At 43.9% G+C, this 22672-nt stretch overlaps 1 protein-coding gene across 1 annotated transcript in view; it reads left to right on the top strand.

The window, feature by feature from the left end:
• Positions 1-22672, top strand: part of BCR (BCR activator of RhoGEF and GTPase) — a 99935-nt gene that overhangs the window by 27190 nt on the left and 50073 nt on the right. The window contains exon 2 of the mRNA XM_053959136.1: positions 20527-20711. Coding sequence (XP_053815111.1) covers positions 20527-20711 — 185 coding nt within the window. The remainder of the gene's footprint in view (positions 1-20526; positions 20712-22672) is intronic.

Below are 22672 nucleotides of genomic sequence, written 5' to 3'. Positions count from 1 at the left end.
ACTGAGAGCATCTTGCTTTGTGTTTGTGTTTCTGGGGAAGTGTTTTTGTTGTTTTAATTTGGATTATTCTGCAAATTACATTCTTTTCTCAAGTAATATGTGCTTCAAAGCACTGACTTTTTAGTGTTTTTTCTGACAAAATGTTCTGAGATATAGTCCCACTAGCTTCAGTGAAAAGAACTTTCTCAAATGAATTATAAGAGTCTTCTTCTGGTAACAATTTCTTTTGTATTTCTTGGTCCTGGCCCGCAGGTATCTCAGACTTTTCACTTGGGGGAAAAATTGGTCCCTGAGGGAGAGACCAGACACATACATTTTTAAGCGCACAGAAGTAAATATTTCAGTGCATTATGTGTAGGGATCAGCTCAGGAGTTCAGTTCAGAAGTGTCTCTGAAGTGTAGACTATCTGCTGAAGATCGGGGCTGACAAGCATCCACATAGGATTTGAGTTAATAGAAGAAACCAGCTTGGAAGTGGAAGCATAGAGAAAATCTACTTAAAGTGCTGGGCAGCATTTTGATGAACAGAGCACATTACTGGAGTGCAGAAACATTGTCTCAGCTGTTTGACTAAGTTTCCAAATGTTTGGTAGTACAGACTTGTTTTCTTGCATCTCATTTCTGTGACCTTATTTCATGTTAAGTCTAAAGATGGAACTCCAGATTTGTAATGGCAATTGCCATGCTGATAGCTGTCTCTAGGAATGTGGCAACAACTAAAAAACACTGGAGAATGCAGCACATGAGCATAAATGAGAAGCACAGTTGTTGAAATGGGCTTAGGAATTCACTTAATCTGCTTCTGATTTCTCCAAATGCTGTCTGCCTTCTTTTATTCCAGAGGACAAACATTATCTGTAAGGATGGGCAGGGTGACAGGGGCATTAAAAGTGCATCTGTTCTGTTATAGCTTGAGGTGGTGAGAAGCCCAGGCTTTACAGTGCCATGATTTTTGGAGTACATTTTCTTTGCCTGTGGGCACCAAGTAAGTTTTCCCACACCCTTCTTAAATCATACTATTGTATTTTGGGACAAAATAAAAGGCAGGACTTCAGCACTTCCTGACATTTGTTGAAGTACTAGAACTACAGTATATTTTAAATGCCCCCCACCTCTTCTTTTTTGCTCAGTCATCTCTTTGATACTCTTTAAGTGATGCTGCTACCTGTGCCTCCCTGCAAAGGATGAGATGGCAAAGCTTCCTCATCTGTTAGACTGTGGTCTTCAAATTCTTTTGTGTTAAAGGGAGTTAATGTGGCAAAAGGCTGGTTTGAAAAGATTTGCCAGTAAGTTTTGATCTCCAAAGAATGGCTATGCACATCAGCTATTTACCCTCAGTTTTCCTAGGGGGGAGAACTAATTTTCTTTCCTGCAGAATTGTAAGATTTGGTTACTTCCTGAGCCTAAAATAATGTGCCCTGCTGCTTAAACCTTGTTAGCAAGCTTAGACTTGCTGAAGAAGCATTTGCTTCTTCTACTCCTCAACCTGTCAGGTTTTCAGATTATCCTTGCTTGTGTCCTGCTTGTAGAGCCAGGTGGAAAATAATAAAGCCCCTCTGCTTATCTGTGGTCAGCACTGACTGAAAGGGAGAGCTTATCTCTCCTCCCCATGTGTCCTAGAGGAAGCCAGGCTGAAGCAATGAATCCCATTCCTAACAACAGGAAAAAACAGTATTTGACTTATAGGGGATGATTGATTGAAGAAAACAAACAAACAAAAAAAAAAAAAAAGGACACCAAGTAACTGGGATTGGTGCCAAGTGGCTGAAGCTCCATTTGTGAAGCTCAGGTGTGGCAATGCCCAGCTGCCCTCCCACTGCAGCTCCAGAGCTCCCAGAGCAGCGCTGCTGGGGCTGCACCAGCAGTCTGGTCATGTGTGCTGGAGGTCAGAGCAGCATCCCACAGGTTCATTTTTATTTGTTTTTTGAAGTTTCATTCTGGAGAAGCATGTACAGCAGGTTTCAGCTCAAGGAAGAGTGGAGACTGCAGGTGTGAGCAGAGAGGTGGTGCAGGATATGTACAGGAGCTGGCTCAGTCTTTAACCTTCCTCACACATCAATGCTGTGACAGCAGATGTGATGTTGTGTTCCAGGGCATGATTTCAGGAGAACTGCAGGTTGTGTGGGAGGCATGCCCTTATACAATGACCTTCCTACCTGTAAGCTCTCAAAACAATAATGCAGAAGTGTTCAAGAAGATGTCAAGTCAATTACTGTGTAAGCTTGTCTGAGGACCAGCTGCTGGGACTGGCATCCATCAGGGGGGCACAGAGAGGTAAAAACTGGAAACATAATGAATTTGAGACTGAGGAAGATTTTTCTCCATGCCCTTGGAGAAGCTTTGACTAAAGGATTGGTAGTAGAACAGGTAAAAGAGGAGTAAAGTGCTGCATCCAGAAGAGCTTGACTGCAGAATAGTGCCTTGAAGGGGATAATATGCAAGATTTTGGGGTCCTGGATTTATGTAATTCTGAAATTCTTCTGTTGTGTATAGCAGGGTGTGTTGCTTGTTTCTATAGTAACTTAAAGCTGTGTAATTTTCCTTGTTTCAAAAAGCTGTTCCTGAGTGATGCTTTGGGATTTCTCTTCTTTGCAATTGAATAATTTGGCCCTTAACTGTATAGGTTATCCTAATTCACCTAGAAAACCCTCCCTGCTATGAAAAGTGCAAGTGAGAAGCCTAATAAGAGTTAGTTACCTGTAGGAAGTGACTTTTGCCCAAAAAACTGGAAAGAGGTATTTTTCTAGCTTTTACTTTACAGTTCTGAGTATAGGTAGCTATTATCTCAGTTTAAAAATGGAGAAAGTCAAAGCATTGCTGGATGCTAATCTGGCTCTTCCTAGATTCACCTGCAGAACAAAAGACACTGATCTCAACTGTTGTCTTTCTGTAACATGTCCTTAAAGTAATGAATAAAATAGTATATTCAGCACATCTATACATGTTAGAAAGTTAAAAAGCAGTGAAAGAACTTGGGGTGTTGTTTAAAAAGCCATATTTCTAAAATATTGTGGCTTTTCCCTATTACATGAAAGGAATTGCTATCCCAGATGGTTGGACACAAAGGGATTTGGTATAGAGCAGGATTTTGTGCCATGTATTGTCTTAGTAACCATGGTGCCACGCTGTCAAACCTTGCAGAAGAGTTTCCTAGACACTTCTCCAGTGATTACTGTGTATCACTGACTCTTTTTGTTGTCGTTGTTGTTTTGTGCATCTACTAGATCCAGAGAAGTACAAGTTCATGGTGCCAGTCTCATAAAAAATGAACTGCCCAGGTGATACTGGAAGTAGGGATATTTTTTGCCAGAGCAGTGTGATTGCACTCAGAAAGCTGTGATGTTATAAGCAATTGAATTTAAGTTATTGGAATACTTCTAATTTCCAGCAGTCCTGGAGGCGTGGAAAGTGCTTTCTGCCTTGGATTTGCTGCATGCCAGGACTTCTTTTCCCCAGCTGTCATTCTCAGAGAATCCACCTTCTCTTTGCCATCCGGTCTTTTTGGATTGAATTCTCTGTTTGTCACCAGCTCTTCTAGCCTTCTGTGTCTCCTCAGCTGAGATTTTTGTTCCTAGCCTTGCAGACAGAAGTGTACCTAAATTAGGCTTTAGTCCTCCTGGTTTGCAGCTCTAGCTCAGCATAAAGCTGTTTCCCTGTAAATTAGTTTTATCCTTTGTGCTGGAATTTTGCTATAATTCTGATGTTACCAGGATCATTTATTAGCCACTGCCAGGAGAGGCATAACTTATATGCAGGTGTAATCTATTACAAAGGTAACATTGAATGTGTTCCCAGGTAAGGGAGAAAAAAGCTTCAGTTTCTTTAATGGGGTAAAAATCTCTGTAGCCAGGAATTCCTGACCCTTTGAATGGAATACTGAGGGAACATTCAGAAATTACTGGGATTTGTTTGCTTCTGCAGAAGTTGTTTGATGTGTTTCCATTTGAAGCAGCTGGCTTAGAAGTTCTGTTTCATACTTTTTCTTCAGTGTTTTCTTCCATTTCTTCTGGACAGTACTGCAGGATGTCTGTGCTGCATTTCTTACAAGGAATGACATCCCCAGAAATGCCACTTCTTTTTCCATGTGCGAGCTCTTTTTATCCCTGATTGAGAGCCTTGCCCTGTAGGACCAGGCTCCTGGGCTCTGCTGGTTAAAGAATGGGAGAGGTTTTGGCACTGGTTGCCATTGGTATAATGCTCCTTGTACCTGGCATGAGAACAGAGGGAAAGACTGGGAACAGGGAAATAGGTTTGACTAGACCTGTTGTTGCCATTTAAAGAAACGAAGCAGAAGGGGCTTGTCCAAAGTGGTTTCCTCCTTCCCTTTTACCAAACTCAATAACCATGGACAGTGGAGAGGGAGAGATTTAAATTACCCAACAAATAGATAGGGAGTAAGTCCTGACATCAAAGCTTCTATTCATGTCTTCTCCTCCTCCTTGCTTCCCTTAAATAATATATATTTTATACACAGCTTTTGGGCCTATTAATTGAGCTGCTTTTGGTAGGTTCAAAATGGGAATGTGGTGTTTTGAGGCTGGGCACTAAACCACAGAGCTGAGCTCACTAAATGGTGCCTGAAGTTTTATGTCCTTGGCCTCCCTTTGCTTGCAGGCCTCCAGATGTGGAGCACAACCCACACTGGCATTCTTAGGATTTCTGTAATGTATGGACAGCATTCAGTAGGAAAAGCAGATTATTAATAGAACTTGAAGGAGGTGGGATCTTCACTGAAAGTCTCCCAAGTTTCTTACCCAGCTGCATAGGGCAACCTGCTGTGCTGGAAGCAGAGGTTTCCTGGCCTCTGTGCAGCAATGGGGTGTAACATTCTTTCCAGCATTTTCGTAAAACAAGGCTAGAGAAAGAGGAATATTCACATCCAAAAACTTTTCCAGCCTTTTCCAACCTTGTGGGCCAAGCAAGAGGAGTCCCAGCTTTTTGGAAGGCAAGAAAAAGCTTCACATTCTGTTCAGAGAGAAGCAGTGAGGAGAAGCAAACTTGTCATCTCTAGAGGGCAGATTAGAGGGAAAATACTGTTACTGGGAGAGAGGGATATTTTAATCCTGGACTGTTCATATGCCTGAAAGGCGAGCTTGGGTTTGAATAAGAAGTTGCACATCCGGGGGAAGCTCGTTTTGCAGTATGGTCATTCCAAGTTTTAGCTGAGGAGTGGATTTTAAACCCTGTCTTTTGAAGGCACAAGCCTGCCTAGTGCCCATCTCTCCACATTCCCAGTTACAGGATGGAATTGCCTGTGCTTCCATGTGACACTGGTATCTGCTGCTTGTTTAGCACACGTGGTGAAGAACAGCATTGATCCCTCATGCCCGTGTGAAACTGTGCTTGGGATGCCAAGACCTGCTGGTCTCCAGTGAGCTCAGGTTCCACCCGTGCCATTTGCCTGCCCTGGAGTGTGGGAGTGGGGCCTAAGCTCCTGTTTTAAGGACTGCTCTGGGGTTGAGCCCCATCAGGTGCACTGTTGGTAGCTGTAGAGTTAATTCTGTCATTTGACAAGGCCCTCCTGCTGCAGTAACTGCATTGCCCTTCATCCCTAGTGAGCTGGGCTGTTGTGGCTGTGTTGCCTCCTGTCTGTGCCATCCTTCCTGCTAGGACAAGGGCCAGCCTCGTGTAAAGAGCCCCCTCTGAGAGTGGCTGATAGCCAGCAATCCCTTTAGAAAAGTCTGTGTGCTGTGAAAGTGTTGTGCTGCAGATCCCACTGTTACTAAATTTTACGTTTCACCCTTGGCTTTTTGCCAGGTCCCATGGGGATGTTGGTTTCCAAGAAGCAGTTACAGAAAAGGAATAGTGGCTGCTCTTTGCTAGGGATCTATCAGGCAGTGCTCATCCTTCCCTGAGAGGAGAGGGAGGCAGCCCTGAAAGGAGGGATCACTTGTTAGGCTCAAATCCTCCTAACCAAGACTCAGCAGCAGCAGCAGGGATGCTTTGTGGTACTCGATTAAAATAGCCCCTTGTGTGAGCACTTCAGGTCCTGAGACTCTCCCTGCCTTTGCTCCCACGACCTTTTGTACTTCTCTGAGGCAGAGCAGGGTGTGCATGACTTCAAGGGAACTTCAGGTTTAGTCCCAGACTAAATCTCCAGGCTTGGGAAGAGGGACCTGGCAGTTGAAGGTCCTGCCATGACTAGTGAGAACAGGGATAGTGACTGATGAACCAAGTCCTCTGGTTGACACAGGTTATGTGATGTCCAGGCCATTGTAGTGCCACCCTTTGGTAAGGCTCAGCTGTGCTTTTTGGTTTTGCTCTTCTTGTTCCCCTCCCATTTGTCAGCGTCAGGAGCTGGAGAACTGCCTTGTAACAGAGTTGAACAGAGTGTGGGTCCTTGTGCTCCTGCTGAAGAGGGATGCAGTAACCAAAGGCAAGAGACCCATCTGCTTGGCATCCAACTGAGCATTGAGTGCTTTAACCTTTGAGATGTAGTGGCTGGGCACAAGGGTACGCTGGCTTTACCTGGCAAGTCCTCACCTTGCTCACTGAGTTTGGCCTTCAGCTTCATGAAAACTTTGTGTTTTGATTAATTAATACACATGGATCAGCAGTGCAGGTGATTATGAAACTTAACTTTTTTTTTCCTGAGCTGTTACATTCAGGAGTAATATGCAAATGGAGTGAGTTATGCTTGTTTTGTTTCTCTTCTCCTTGTTCCCATCTGTTAAAAGCAAACCCTTAAACAAAAATGAAGTTATTCCATCATCTTTCATCTCTACCAGGCTGCTGTTAGAAGACAGCTTTGCCTTTACAAAATGCTGAGGTCCAGCCCATTTTTATTTTAGGATAGAAGAGACATAGGGGCTTGTTTCACTTCCTGCAGCTCCTGCTGTGTGTAGCCACTCGTGGTCCCCAAGCCCTGGGTTGCTGATGTGAAACTAACAACTTAAACGGTTGTGATTATTAGCAGGAAGAAAGTGCCTGAGGATATTTGTCATCTCTTTTGTGTGAACTGTGTTTCTTCCATTACAACTTGATGTCATTCTCTGTGGCATCTTTAACACCTGCTGTTTTTATAGTCTACACTTATTTGATTGAAAGCTTCTTGGCCAAGGTTCTAGGCTAAAATTTGCTCAAATAGCTTGAGTCTAAGTCTTATCTTCATGAGTTACTTGGGCTTGTGAGGTACCAGTGTGGTCTCAGAAACTCCCCATTTTGACTTACATTCCCAAGATTCCTTCTTTTTTATTTTGAATGTTATTGGGTTTAGAAGGAGAAATTAATATTTGGGACAGAAAAGGAGCCTCTTGAAGGTGGTGACTGTTGTTTTATGGTAGTGATGTCCTGAACAGGGTTTCCATTGCCACATTCAGCTTTTGTAATGAAATATGTGCCCACTGTGCTGGGTGGGTGCATTTTATGAGCTATATAAAATCTGGACTGGGGCATGCAAACAAATCCCCAGGTTAAGGTTTATTTTTCTGGGGACTGTCTGTCAAACCCTGTTCTTGGGGCAGGATCAAACTTTCCACTTTATGTGAGTGGATGCTGTGCTTGAAATAATTGGCTGGCTAGTCCCGTATGGCAACTTAGAAGTAGTTTTTCTGTCTTTCTGCTGTAGTAATATTGATAGGACTCTTGTCTAATCCTATTAGTTCTTTAGTATTTCAAACCTATCAAAGTGTGTGAGTCTGTCAGACAGTGTAGTTGTTGTTTAAAATTGCTGCTGAAAATTAAAGGAAGCATTAATGCAGGAAACGTAGTGGTGTGCAGAGGTTTTGTAGAAAACAGTGACTGTGCTGTTGAACAGTATCTGCTCTGTGCAGCTTGCAGTCTGAAACGTCACAACTTCTATTTCAGGGCTGTGGCAAATTGCTTGAAGCTTTTTAGGGCTGGACCAAGCATCAACACAACACGTCTTCCAAGTTTCTGTACCAGTCCCAGTAAAGCAGTATCTAAATATAGTGCTGATGTACAAGTGTTCCTTTATTTTCCCCTGTTGTGTTTTACTTGCTTCTGGTTGTACGTGTGTTCCATTTAAAGATGATTAGGCTTTTTGCTGAAGTTTTCACTCAAAATATTTGACTGTCTGCAAACACGAGATGAAAGGCAGGAGATGAAAATAAATAAATACATTTCCTTTAAAAGGAATGAAGATTTGAGGCAGCTGTGCTGCATGGAGGAGTGCAGCCATCCTTCTGGGCGTGTGCTCCCCTACTGGCACAAACATTAGCTGTACATACAATTTACTCAGTTCAGAGCAAGTATCTGGACCTGGCTAATCTTTTTCCCTTTCAAAATGGTCCAGTCAAGTCAGAAACCATGGCCTGGATCCTCTCCCTCTGACAGGGGAGCATAACTGTGAGGATTTCTTCTCTTGACAAGTGATTGATCCCTTCCAGTAAGCAGTTTATCCCATCTAAGATTTTTGTTTGCTTCCGGACATGCCTCTGGACTATATAAGGAATTTAGGTTGACATAATTTCTAAATCAGTTCCTTGGGGGTAGGTGGGGTAAAAGTACCTTCCACTGCAATACAAGTTGCAATAAATTTCTATATCCCACCTCTGTTAACATGATTTGAATGAGGCCAAAGAGTCATTTAGGTCTGTATTCTTTCTAAGGTGTCTGGTTAAGGTGCCAAGACCATATGTGTACTTGTAATGCATTTTGGCACCAAGTTCTGTTATCTCTTGCCTCACATAAAGGGTTTTTAGAAGCTCAGTGTCTTGAAGATTTTGGATCTTGTCTCAAATATTTCAAGTTTTTCTCTTCGTAGTTATAGGCTGCCCTCCATAGAGCTTCTCTTTGTGTTTCTGTGTTTGTAGAACTGTTCTCCTCTCAAAATAATGATTGCAGTGGCTGTTCATGCAGAACATGTCACAGCCAGGGTTTGCACAGGCACCGGTGTGGTGCCAGTGCCAGGCAGGCAGGCCCTGCAGCACTCAGCCAAGCAAAGGGCTCAGGGGTCCCTGGCACAAGGGGAGCTGCTTCCCATCACCAGCTGCCCTCTGGGAGCTGCCCGGGCAGGGATGTGGGTGCCTTGGGGCTTGAGAGCTCCTGAAAACAGCCCCTGTTCCTGCTACTCCCACATACTTGCCTTTTTAATGCTTTGTTCTCTAGCAAAATGTTGCTTGTAAAGGGGGGAGGGAGGAGATCCCAGGCTATTATCTGCTAAGTAGGTCGTAATTCTGGTAAATAATTGATTTTTTTTTTTCAGGCTTGAAATCAGAAGCAGGTCTTAAGTGCCAGTGTCAGACCACTGTGATTATCACTCCTTCTGGAATTTCAGTGCTTCAGCTTGAAGGATAGTTGTCTGGCTCTTTTGGGAGGGGTGTGTTACTGGAAATAAAAGGAGAAAGTAATTCCAAAGCCATATGGAGAAAGCATTTCTTTTGCTGTGGTATTGATTTTAAAGTTTTCTTACTTTAAACTAGCTCCTGTGAAAATTCTCTGCTTCTGGCTTCTGTTATGCTCTGGAATAGCCGCTCAGACTCTTCACCTGTTTTTATTAAGCAGTGGAATTTGGAAATGAAAGTGTTAACAGCAGCGAGCATCATCATTGGCTGTGTCTGCTCTGTATGAGACTGTCCATGCTGTACTGCTTAATCTTTTAAAATCTTACCCTGCTGTGCAGACTGCTCAGTAGGAGCTGTGGATTGCTTGGGTTCAGCCTGTATTTTGGCAGACCAAATCCTGCTCCCAAATAGCTGGGACTGCTGATCAGTCGTCTTCTGTGGGGTGTATATGTAAACGTGTGTGTGTGTTCATGTACAGACACTTGGTGTATGTGTTCTGTGGTTTTTAACTCTGGACACAGAGTGTTTCCTTAACAAGCTTTTTTCACCTCAAGGGAAAGAGCTCTTGTGCAGGGATGTGGGGTGTGGAGACACACTCCCCTGGAACTCTGTTTATTTTGTGACTTGCCTGGGGGTGAGTCCTCCCCGGGCAATCCTTGGCTCCATCACCTGCAGTACAGCAATAGTGCAGAGGCTGCTCTGGGGCCTGCACTGGACAGAGCTGGTTTCACAGGTAAGTCCTTCTGCTTTGCCCTCTCCTGCACCAGCTGAGCTGAACTGCAGCTTCTGGCTGCCCTTGAAGAATGTGTGTGTGTGTGGCTGTCACAGCTGTTCAGGCAGCCAGGCTCTGATCCTGCCTGGCTCTGTGTATCCCTGCATATCCACAGCTCTCCTCAAAGAACTGGGGAGCTGCAAGAGCTCAGTTCTTGTCCTTGGTGCAAAGTTACTGAGTGAAACAGCTTTGTGACTTGCTGGGCATGAGAACACTCAGTCTGCTTTGGGAGCTGCTGTCTGAGCAGGAGTTCTGCTTGGTATCTACAAGTCTGGGTACAGAACAAAGCTCTTGGGGAACACCATCATCTACACAGGTTGTTTTGTCTTGGTTGGGATTGATGTGGTCCTGTTTTCCTTTGGCTGGAATTCATTGGCATCTTAGTGCTTCCCCTTGGCATGTCTTCAAAATCCCTTGTTGGCTCGTTCATGCTGTGGGATGGCAGGGCTTAATGAAGTGGTGGTGTAACACATCTGTGTTACCAAAATAAGCTCCCTCTTATCCCATGTTTTAATAAAATCTGAACAGCAGTGGATCAGTCAGTGATGCTGAAGTGTAAACCAGCATTGTTGGTGTCTGATGAAGTACACCATGAGCTCAGACTGAGAGGTCTTTCCTCTCATCTGCTTTTCAGCTTCTCAGAGACCTCTGGCACCACTGTGCTGCTTGTTCTTGGATTGTGTTTTTCTAAATTTATTCTTAATAATTGGAGGAGGACTTCCACTTCTAAAAGCAGGTTCAACACAGAAGCACACAGTTTGTGAAAAAGGTGTTGTGGAATGTCAGCTGAGAACTTCTTAACCCAGAGCAGACCTTGACCTTCATCTTAAACTAGTGGTTTCAAGGGGAAAGATATGGGGAGAAGATGATGTCTATTAATGCTGGTAGGAAGCTGTGTTCCACCTTCAGCATCTTTAATTAAAAGAAGTTCCTATAACTACCTTGCCATGATTATGAATGACACAAAAGTGTTTTTTCTTCTCCAGCCAGATGACAGGAAGGCACTGAGCCTGGGCAGCAGCTGTGTTCAGAAAGGGTTGTCAGTGGTGTAGGCAGAACCATCTGCCCAGCAAGGCATTTAGCTTGGGCTGCTTTTTCTAGACCAGGATAGTAAATCAATAGCTTATTTTTCACAGTGTTACAAGTAAGATGTCAATGGGTAGATTTACAGTGTAAACAGGAAGAGGGAGCTACCTTTATTGTCTTCTTGGTGCCCCAGATGCATTAGTGAGAAAACAAAACAATATTGCAAAAAAAAAATAAAGCCAAAGCAACTCATCCTGAAAGAGGCTGAAGATCTAGAAACACAACAGTGTTCTTATCAGACATTTTACTGTTTCTTTTAAATAGACTTTAATACCCCCCACTGCCTAGGGCTGACCCTCCCTTCCCTTCTCACAGAACTGTCAGCTCAGTTAAACTCTTGTTTGAACAGGCCCTTTCCTCTCCACATGCCAGGACTGATGGTCTGCTCTAGTTAAATACAGGAAAAGGTGTCTGTAGAAATGGGGAGGGGTTTTAAGAGATCATGGGATGAGAATTGCTCCATTTTGTTTCAGTTAATTTTATAATCTACTTCTCTGGAGATTCCTGTTGCCAAATGTTTGAAGTGACTGCAAAACTCTGAGACAACTGTGAAGAGCAAAATAGTAAATATTATGCTGGTCATGGTTGGAATTTTCTTCCATTCACCTGGCAGATGACAGAGCCACCCTGGGTATTAGAGCAGCAGCCCTCCAGTGCAGTCAGTACATGCAGTTTCCACTTGGGCTTTGTTACTGCTGGTTTTTTTTAGAACTGAAATGAAGGCTGTAGTTTGAGCACAGCAGTAGTGCTGACCTGAGCAGTCACGTTTGCTGCATCCCACCTCTGTGTTCTCAGGCTGCTGCATTGTGTGGAGAGGATCACTGAAATGGAATAGGAGCTGCTCTGCTTTATCAAATAACACTCTTTCCAGTTATTTTTAGCTTAGCCAGCTCCTACTGTGGTCTGTCATGGTCCCTGCAAATGTGATTTAGGGGACAGTGGGTGGACATGGACAGGAACCTATACAGGGGAAACTGCTTGAATCCTAAAACTTTAGCCCTCATAATGAGGCCCTGTTTTTGTTGGGAAATACTTTTGACTTCCAGGTTCTTCTCCTTGCAGCAGTGCATGGTTCATGGTTGTTTACTTGTTTTTGCTCTTGGTGTTTTTTACCTTATTTTTCATGGAAACTTTTTCTCTCTTTGAGTCGGTTCGCACCTCTGATCTAGTCCATGCTAAAGCTCCTGGTGCCTTTGGCACAAAGCCACACATCCTTCAGAATGTAGCTGCCTGTCCATGTATTTCTGTGCTGAAAACTCTCTACATGTGAACAACCAAGCCTAAAATTTGCTTTCTTCCTGTTAGACTTGCAGTAAATGAGGACAGCTAAGCTTGGTGCACAGTCCTGAGTAATGAGTGGAAAAGAAAACTGCGAAGGTGTTCCAGTGTGCTTTGGGGTTTCCTTTGCCAAGGACATCCAGTGGCCTGACTGCCAATATGAACTGAACTTGGAAACCTTTCCAGCTTGCCTGAGAAAACATAGAACAGGAGAGGAATCTAAAGGCATAGATGCTGTAAGGAAAGAGATTAATTTTCTGTTCTCAGTAAGGCAGGAACCTGAGGTATTAATCCGTGTTATGGGGTGTCATGCTGTGCCATTATCACTCCGTGGTAAACAGGAGGAACAGTGAAAAAAGAAAAAAGGTAGCAGGAGTTTCACTGCTTTGGGCCCTGGCCTGCACTGTGAGTGTTTGTGCTCTCTTCCTTGAGTGGGTGGTACATGTGCAATTCAGCCTTGACCAAACTTCTCTGTCTTTACCTGTTGGCAAGATATTTGCAGCCAGTCATGCTGGGAACATCCCTTGTTCATGTATGTGTGTATTTGCTGCTTAGGGCTCTAAGTGGGGCCCATTAAACCTTGTAAGTGCCTGGAAAGATGTGCAGCAGCCACTGGGACATAGGCACTGTCAGCTGTCACAGAAACATGCTCAAGGCTTGCCTTCTGCAGTGGCAATGGGTGTAACTTTGTCTCCTAATGTTAGTCACACCCCACTGCTTGTAGTGTATCCTAGAATTTACAAATGGCTGTGGAGACACCCTGTATTTGAAAGGCCACATCTAAACGTGTGACCTGTTCTCCTCCTAATCACAGCTGTTGTTATCGGTTGGACTCCCCTGTCTGGTTTGTGGTGTGCAGTGGTTGTGCTTCCCTCCCAGTGTTTCAGTTGGATTGAAACTGCTCTAAGTGTCAGATGTCTTGGAGAGATGGGAATTTAGCCCTCTGCTGCTCCTGCCCTGCTGCGCGCTGTGCTGTGCACTTTGTGCAGGCCTGGCTGCGTGTGAGGTGTGTGTGATTCCTCAGCACTCCGGGGCTGCTGGCTGGAGTTGCCAGGAGTCAAGATGAGCAGCAGGGAACTTTTGCTGGCAGAAGGGACATCCTTGGAATTTGCATGCTACAGAACAGTCGTGTCTGGACTCTGCTGGATAATCAGGTTAGCTTCCTGGATTTTTCTAATGACTCTCAGTAGCTGCAGTGAGCAGCTGCTTCTGTCCTGTGGGAGGATGCTTTAGGTTTCCCTGAGGTGGGGAATGGCCTCAGTAGTCCCAACTTTCACATAATGGGTGGATCATGGAACTTCTTCTGCATGGGCATTAGATCTGCATGGATGTTTAATCTGTCCCCACAAATGCACCAATGAGAGCAAATGCAACATGTTTTAGTAACATGCTGCTACAAACAGATCAGACCTGTCCTCTAGTCTCTGCATGAACTCTTCATGGAATATATGGGCAGATTAAAGAACTCTGATCTTCTTTTTTAGATGTTTAATGATCTGGGTTTGACACACCTAAAAGATTAAAAGTGGACTGCAGTTAATTCATCTCCTAAAGAATTAAAGGCGCTGTCTGCTATGGGGATAAAGCTCATCTGTGGTGGAGACAGAAGTTTCTTGGAGGCTGGTTAACATCCATGGCCTGGGATCCCCCCGGGGGAGGGAGGGTGGAGAGAGCCACCAGCTGTCTTGCTGCTTCCATATGCAAGGTACATTGCTTTCTCCTCCTTCCATCTCAAAAATAAGAAGCAGTTCTCAATCTGTACATGCACATACACACTTGACTCACATGTGAGTCTTATCCTTCCTTAGCAGACATGGAAGTAAAATTCACATGTCACTGGTCTTGTTCCTGCAGCCTCTCCACATGGTTGGGAGATTACTTACTGGAATGAGAGAGCCGAGGGTGCAAACCTGAAATGGATGTTGGTGGGAAAATCTGCTGAAATTTTGGATTCACTAACTCCTTTTTTGCATGCTGCATAAGCTGCAGTTGTCATTCGAGTGTTCAGCAATGTATTTAGAAACCTCCCTTCCTGGGGTGCTGTTTCCCTTTTGTTCTGTTCCCTGGAGAGGCTTTCACGTCTCCTGCAGAAGGGACAGTGCAGCCTGTGTGAAGGTGCTTGTTTAACTCTGGGTTTGAGCTGATGGCTGTTTCCTGGGTGAGCTGTTTTGTGTTTCACTGCAGCCCATGCTCCCAGTCAGCTTGTTCAGCAGTGTGAGGGATCATCCTCTGGACATTTTCAGTGATGGGGTGCCTGGTAAGAGTCTGTCAGCACCGATAGCTGGCTTCACTTCATGTGCCTAAAGGAGAAACATGGTCTGAGGCCATAGGCAGGCTTGGAGCTAACTTAGGATGGCTTTGTCTTTGATTTTACCTCGTACTGAAGAATGAATTTACAAATTAATGGGACTTTTTGTTGCTAAATGAATTGGTTTTGTACATGAGGGGAGGCTTCAGGGTTCACTGAACATCTTTACATGTAGGTGTACTGTCTTTACGTAGAGAAGAGATGGAAAGGATGAAGAAAATAGTTTGTTTTGAATCTGTTTAGCATCCTAGCAGAGCCTTTTCTTCATCCATACAAGAAAAATAAAGTTGTAGGGATTTGACATGGCAAACATTTCTGTTCTTTTTCTTTTGATACTTGATCTTTGTGTCCTGGGGGACAGGCTCCTGGTATAACTAAACACCATAATTATCATTTGTGGATCTCAGTTTTGTGTGAAATTGTACATATTGAGTGTGCTATTTCCTGGGTTTGGAGATGATGATTCAGGATATGTCAAAGAAATAAGCAAGATGTTTAGCTTTCCATAGCTTAGTTATTATATCTTTTAGAGAACAGTGCTGCATTCCCCAGGCAACTGCATTCACAGCCCATCCACACTGATGTACTTCGACATGTGCTCAGCACTGGGCCTGAATCCCTGATCCTTCTCCAAGTAGCCTGGCCAGCACTAAGAAATAAAATTACATGTTTCTGTATTGTTTATCACCAAGTAAACAGTGATATGCAAAAGCTGGAGCTAAGGTTGGAAGGCACATTAGTAACTTAAAGGTTACAACGGAAAAACAAAAATAGAAGGGGTGTTGCATTCCAGTAACTTATCCTTAAAGCAGCCACGTGTAAATCCCAGGAATTGACTGAGCTTCAGCCTGAAGGAAAATGAAGCAGTGTTTTGCTTCAGTTGCAGTAGAAGCTTTTACGTGTACCCACCCCATATCTACTGTGTGTGCATCCTTCCAGTTTGGATTTCTGAGCCATGAACTAAATCACAAAGCTGATCCAGCTTAGAAGGGAAGCATCAAAGATATTTTTCTTTGAGCTGGCTGAGTTCTTTATCTGGACCACAGGCATCTGTGGGGTTGCAGAACTAAGGGGATAAGAGGGGAAAGGGCAGTGAAGTGGTTTATGGCTTGGTGGGGGAAACCTAAAACCCTATTGCTGCCAAGACAGTGCATTGTCAAACTATGGCCTCACACATTCCCTGGCACAGAAACACAAGGGTGCAAACTGCCTTAGCTCTGTTCTGCTCTGCAGCTGTGGGGATGCTTTTGGAGTGAGTGTAGACATTACAAAGTTGTGCTAGCCGGGGTACCATTCACAAAGAAGCCACAGTGATGTGGGGCTTTGGCAGGACGTACAGCTCCCTCCCCCCTCCAGGATTCTAGGTATTTACTTAGGCAGGCAGGTCTGAGCTGCTGTGGCTTCACTGCTCTTTTAGCAGGATTAGCTGGAGCACAGCTCGCTTGGAATCTTCTCTGCATGCTGCTGTTAAGCCTCTCAAGCAGCTATGGATGTTGTGCTGCTGTGAAAGTATGACATGTGCATTTGAACCATTGTGTGGCTGTGGATTAGATGCAGATAATCTTTCTTTTTACTTAGAAGTTAATTTCTTTTACCCTTCCTGCTTTCGCATTAGGTCTATGATTTCATATTTCCAAAGAATGAATGTGGCACCCAGCAGGAAGGGGTGTAGGCAACAGGGCAAGGGAGCAGTGTTGCTGTGCTCTCTCTGAGTGCCAGTGAATTTGTAACTGTAAATTTGTTAGATTCTTCCTTACCCCCCCCCAGCCAGGTGAAATTTGAAGCAGTGAGGGAGGGAAGCAGTTTAGAAGAGGGGGAGGCACAAGGTCACAGAGGAAAGGAATATTATGTTTGAGAAAAAGAAAAGAAAATGAAAATGGGACAGAGATGAAAAACAAGATAAGAGGATGGAAGCAGTAACTGAGGAGGGAAGTGCTAGAACAGACTCATAGAAGCTGAAGCAAAACAAGGCCAGGCTGTTGCTGTCAGAACCAAAGGTGGAAGTAAATGCTTGAGTGTTTTTTTGCAGAATGGGTGAATTAATGATGAGCCTTTGTAGCCCCAGGTGGTTCACAGCCCGTTTTGCTGGTACAGGAGAGTGGTACTGTAAGAGAATATCAGAGGGCCAGGGGTAGAAATAGCTCCTGTTGTGTGCTGAGAGAGCTCATTTCTGTAAGTCACAGCTGCTGCTCTTCTCTGTGGGATGAGATCTCTTTCAGGTTACCCAAAGAGGAGGAGAAAGGCCTGTGCCTGGGTGTGAGATGAGAAGCAGAGCACACATGGAGCCGTGTCCTCGGTGTGTCTCTCAGGTGCTCTCTTAGCACACCGTGGTGGAGCCCATCAGCCTTGTTTGCCTGCCCTTTTTCTTGTCAGCAGTTATCTGTTGTTGCTGTGGTTCACCTTCCTCTGGCCTTGATGGCAAAGTTAGTGATAGTAACTCTGAGCCTGGGTGGCCCAAAAATGAGAATTAGAACCCTCTTAATGCTCACCTTAACAGAGACACCAGCTAAGAAACCAAGTGCTCTTGCTTGAGTCCGTGTGCTGTCTCCACTTGCCACCGAGCGCAGCAGCACCTAGAGCAGCTGCAAGTGTCAGAGCAGGTGAGCTCCTGGCTCTGATCCCTTTGCTCTGGTCCTTTGCTCCCAGGTGGAGGCTGAGCAGCCTGTGAGCATTGTGCTGGGCTGAGGAGATGTGAATAACCCAGTTTCCCTGGCAACAGCGGGCTCTTTCATCACAGAGACACAAGGCTACCTCTGTTCCTGGTGCTCAGGCTTGCGGAGTGTATCTGGCTATGGCAGTACTTTGCTTTTCTGGGAAAAAATGGCAAATAAAAGCAAGAAGGTCTTTCTGCCTTTGAGATAATTAAAATCTCCATAGGTAGATTTCAGTGCTGCATTCAGCAATACTAGAGAGAAGAAGGATTATAACTACTTCTAAGCTTTTTAATGTGTGAAGAATCCCTGGAGGATACAGAAATAAAGTTTTAAATTCTGTATGGGGTTTTATGAACAGATCTCATAGCAGTCTGTGACACTGATAGATTTGCAAGATTACTTATTTTCTTTTTTATGGATAGGGAGACAAAGTGATTCAAAGGTAGACTGAGTCCTGTTGCAAAGCTAGGAATAAATATCCCTCTGAGCTGATCCTCCAGCTGGCATTTCCTCCAGTTTCAGGTAAAGGTTTTCCTGTGCAGTGGGAGACAGAGCACATTATGGGAGGTAGAAGTGTGAAGCTGTTTTTTAGCTGGAGAAAGTGAGGAAAGTGGAAATACTGTTACTCACTGCAAGCCTTTCTGCTAATGTATTTTAGTCTGCATTTACTCCCCCACTAACAAAAGTGGAGCAAACTATTCATTTTGAGAGTGAGCACTGGGAGTGAAAAAAATATTCCTGCCTTAATTTCCACACAGCGACTTGGTCTTGTTACTGCAGGAGTGCAGAGAAATGGGTTTGGGTAAGAATAGTTTGAAGAAACTTCTGCAGGAAAAAGGAACTCTTCCTTGAGTGGGCTTGAGGCCAGCAGAAGTGCCCAGTACTGATGTTCCTCCTTGGATAACACCCGTGTTCAGTTGTCAGTGATGTATCACAGGTTTCTTAGGTTAGAAAGTTCCTGTTTTCAGCAACTCCCATTCAAGCCACTGTTTAGCAAATCAACTTATATGGTGTTTTCTGAATGGTTGTGGACTCTCTAACACCTGGACCAAAGTTCCTTCCAGAGAACAGATACCACCTTCCCTGTTGTTGCTGTGATTGTGCACAGTCTGACAAGTCTTTTGAGGAACTCTGAGAGCTTGAGCACAAGGTAATAATTTGAGCAGGTAGGTGACATAAAACTCACTGAGTTTGTTAAAATAATATTGCCACAGTCCTTCAGCAGCCTCAAGGCCTTGTACCAGGCTGTTAGCTGGGTGGCATTTGGTACAAGCTGAGACCGAGGCTCACATCTACAGTGAGTTTATTGTTGGGTTTTCAGTATATTGTTTGTGTAAATTCCCCAGACCAGCTCTCCCTCCTGAAAAAGCCACATAGATCAAGTTTTATGCTGTTCCACATAAAGTTCACATCTTTTACTGAAATGAGTCATACTTTAACTGAGTTTACTGTGAGGGAGGAAAGTGGGCTTTAAAATGTTACTCCTCCACCCTGCCTTAGTGATGTATAACAGGATTATTAGTATGCTTGGCAGCAGCTGCTTATTATTTTAACAGAACCTGGATATTTGTGAAAACAAGAAATCACTTCTGCTTGTGTTCAAGTGTAACTGTTTTTCCTTTTTTGATGGCTTTGTCTTCCATAAGGTTCACTGGCTTCTGTAAAGGCAGATCTAGCTTATCTCCTTGGAGTTATTTTTCAGTCTGGGGAGAAGGGTGGCATTCTGTGACTTGTAGCTGAAAGAGGAGGAACAGCTCTGCCATTTTGTGGGCAGTGGCCCATGCATGGCTGTTCTGTCACACAGAGGACATTGCTGGGCATTGCCAGGTGAAAGTGCTTCACAGGCCCATGGAGATTGTGGTGCATTGTCACTGTGTAGACACCAAATTTGGCTCCTCTGTGTATATTTCTTTGTGTAGAGAGATGAAAAGCCTTTTAGCTTATGGCAGAAGGAGCTGCTCTGTGTGTCCTTGTTACAGATTTTTGCAGAAGCAGTCTCTGTACACAGCAACTAAAGATGCCATAACCAGTTTTCCTACTCAGTTTTCCTGCAGAAGTTCATTGCTGTCTCATGCAGTAATGGTTAGCTTGACTCCTCATACCACCATCCTTTTCTGCTTGTGTTTTGGATGTGTTGTTTTAGGGCTTTTTGGGGGAGAGGAGACGGATGTATAGAAGGGAGCAGTGTGGTGGGTTGTTTATTTGTTTAAGGGGTTAAGCTCAAAATAGGAGGAGGGGCAGTCAACAGAAGAGGACCTTTTAGGATTTTATTTTTGTTAGTAGGTTGGTTCACTTGACATGTAGGACCTTTCTTTCCTACTCTTCTTGTTGCTGAGAGGTATGGAGAGAGTTACAGTTCTCCCCTGAGTTACGTATTACCTATCTTACCTAAACTGGCAGGGGCATCACCTGTTCTTGATTGGCAGAAAACCCAGAGCCTGTTACCCAGTAGCTTCCTAAACCCAGACTGGTAACTTTTATGGAGCCAGCAAAAGCATTTATTTTGGTGCTAATGCTTTTGAAGGAAGATGTGAGGGAAAGAGCTGTAATTAAATGACCACTAATGCAAGAAAGGACTTTGCCTTTTAGGACTTAGAATAAGTGAAATGAACTTTTGGTGACAACATGAATTTAATTATATTTACTCCTCTCCTTGATGTGTGTTTCACTTTGGGTTTCCTGATAACTGACCCCAGCAGCTGGGGGGCCGTGCCCGTGTTGCCCAGCCCGTGCCCTGCCTGAGCAGGCTGAGCAGAGCTATAGTATAACAGGCGACCTCGGATGGGAAGAAATGATGATGTCTGGCTCCAGATCAGATCGGCTTTATTAAAACTATACTATATTACGTTAATATACTATTTAAAGAGAGACTATACTATTCTACATACTTACTTCTTACTTACCTAACTATCAACTAACTCTAACAAAACTCGTGACTCTCTGCTGAGAGCCCGAGCCACAGCTGGATCCGATTGGTCACTGAACCCAAACAACCTTCACCAGAATCCAACCCAGCAATCACTGCAGGTAAACAATCTCCATACCACATTCCACATGGGGAAAACACAGGAGCAGAGATAAAGATTGTTTTCTCTTCTCTCTGTGCTTCTCCTGAGAGACAGAATTATGTCTCTCTGTCCAGAGAATGTGAATGTCACACAGAGCCTGTGTTGTGTTTTGCAGATGCCCCGTTCGGGGGGACCCCGCCCGGCTACGCGTACGATGCTGACCGCGCCGAGGAGCAGAGGCGGCACCATGACATGATGCCCTACATCGACGACTCGCCTTCCTCCTCGCCGCACCTCAGCTCCAAGAGCCGCGGCAGCCGCGACACGCTGTCCTCGGGCTCCCTGGAATCCACCAAATCAGTGAGTCCTTCCCTGCCCCCCTGCTCCCAGCAAAGCCTCGCAGGATTGCCAGGGGCGGTCGGGCTTAGCGGGGACTGCCAGTGCTGTGGGACATCACCCGACGTGATACAGCACTGCCTGGTGTTGTACATTGTACATTTTAGCTGATGCTAGGCCTAAACTTCAGGGCTCAGTGTTGTGTATATGATTTTTGAGCCCTTTGTGAATTTTAGTGGAGAGAATTGGTGACTAATTGCAGTTGAGAGGGTCTCTAAATAGCAGATATTTTGGAAAGGAGGCTGTGGAATGAAATACATTCATACGTCTCTGCATGTGAGTTGTCATTGCCTTTCACAAGGAAAATAAAAGTTATTTTCAGGTAGGTTAAGGGTTTTGATCAAGCATCTGGAAGACCTATTTCCTTCACCCTGTGAAAATGGAATAAAAAGATTTAAAAGTGCCAGCTCTGAAATGGTGACTTTGGGTGGGAGATGGCCACTACTTGTAATGGATTTGACTATTCACTAAATAGCTGTCTATATAATCAAGTATCATAGATTAAAAATATAGAAGGGTTGCCTTGCCTGACCTGTGGCTTAACATGGCCCTTCAGTCTGCCTTGCTTTGGTTTTGCTTCAGGTTCAGTAGCACAGCGATAGCTTGGAACTGTAGGAAAATTTCTGGTTTTGGTTTTACAATATTCTTGGTAGTGGATCATCTGCATGCCTTGGTAAAGAGCTCTTAGCTCTGCTGTCTTCACAGTCCAAAATGTCTTCGTTTCAGCTTGGATTAGTCTCTTTGACTTTCAACCTTTTGTTTCTTTTTATCCTTTTGCAATAGATTGCAGAGCACTTGAGTCCCAAGTTGCTGTTTTCCTGAATATTTTTGTCATTTTCAAACTTTTGGGCTCCCCAAATCATTCATAAAGATGTTCAATAGCACAAAGGCAACTGTCACTTCCTTCCTACATTACTTCAAAGAAAATGTGCCAAACAATCTTGAATTCCCACATTGTAAATGACACTTTGAAATCTCTCATCCAAGTGTTTTAACTTATGTGCTGCCTTTGTATTGTTCTTTCCTGTTAATTAAGATATCATGGAAGATAATTATGGATATTTTAGAGATATCAGTGTACGTGTAAATCAACACCATCACCATTATCAGGGACTTTTATTTATCTTGCATCAAAAGGCAAGTCTGAGAAGTGCCACCAACCATCACTGTACACGTCCTTCTGCTCTCTGTTGGTTACTGTCACAGCTATGCTTACTTCTTCCAGGATGAATTCTGGGCTAAGAATCCTTCCTGACACAGTGTCCTTGTTCTTTCTCATTTATAAAAATCATTGTCAAGATCTCTTAAAGCAGTATCAAGTAGATATATTGTTGGTGTTTGCTTAGTTTTATTTGACTGTAAAGTGTAGAATCTAGTTAGCTGCTTATGCTTTAGTGAATTCATTTTGAGATGCTTTCTTATCTCTCAAGATGAGAATTCTTGTGATATGTAAGAGGCTTTTGAGTGAAGAAATTACCATTAGTAAATTCAAAAAGCTCCAAAACCATTTTAAAATTGGCTTGAGATTTTCATGTTATGTTTCTCATGATGAAGGAATAAACACTGTGTGACTACACATGGCTGAGAGTTATCTTCAAAGAACCAGTTATGACAGTGCCTGGAGGAGACACTGCCTAATAGTTAATATTTTTCTTTATTTGTTTGAATATTGCCTCATAAGCATTTAACAGTAGTTAATTTAAAAGTTACTTTAGTAATGCTTGAAGGCTGCTTCTTCAAAAATAATTTTTAACATAAATTGCTGCTTTCTTTTCTCTGACTACAAAAAGATGTTTCATGGCTTCCAAAGGAAAGAGGTGTTCTGATACACATTGGACTTCTAATCATGAACCTCAGCAGCTTCACTTGATCCTGTCTGTAATCAGTCCACAGATGACAATCCCTGGACAGTCCATGACAAGCAG

This window comes from Vidua chalybeata, chromosome 18 (genome assembly GCF_026979565.1).
Source record: "Vidua chalybeata isolate OUT-0048 chromosome 18, bVidCha1 merged haplotype, whole genome shotgun sequence".
In the NCBI taxonomy this organism is placed as follows: Eukaryota; Metazoa; Chordata; class Aves; order Passeriformes; family Viduidae; genus Vidua; species Vidua chalybeata.
The sequence above is the reverse complement of the archived record's forward strand: the minus strand, read 5'-3'. Positions and strand labels throughout refer to the sequence as shown.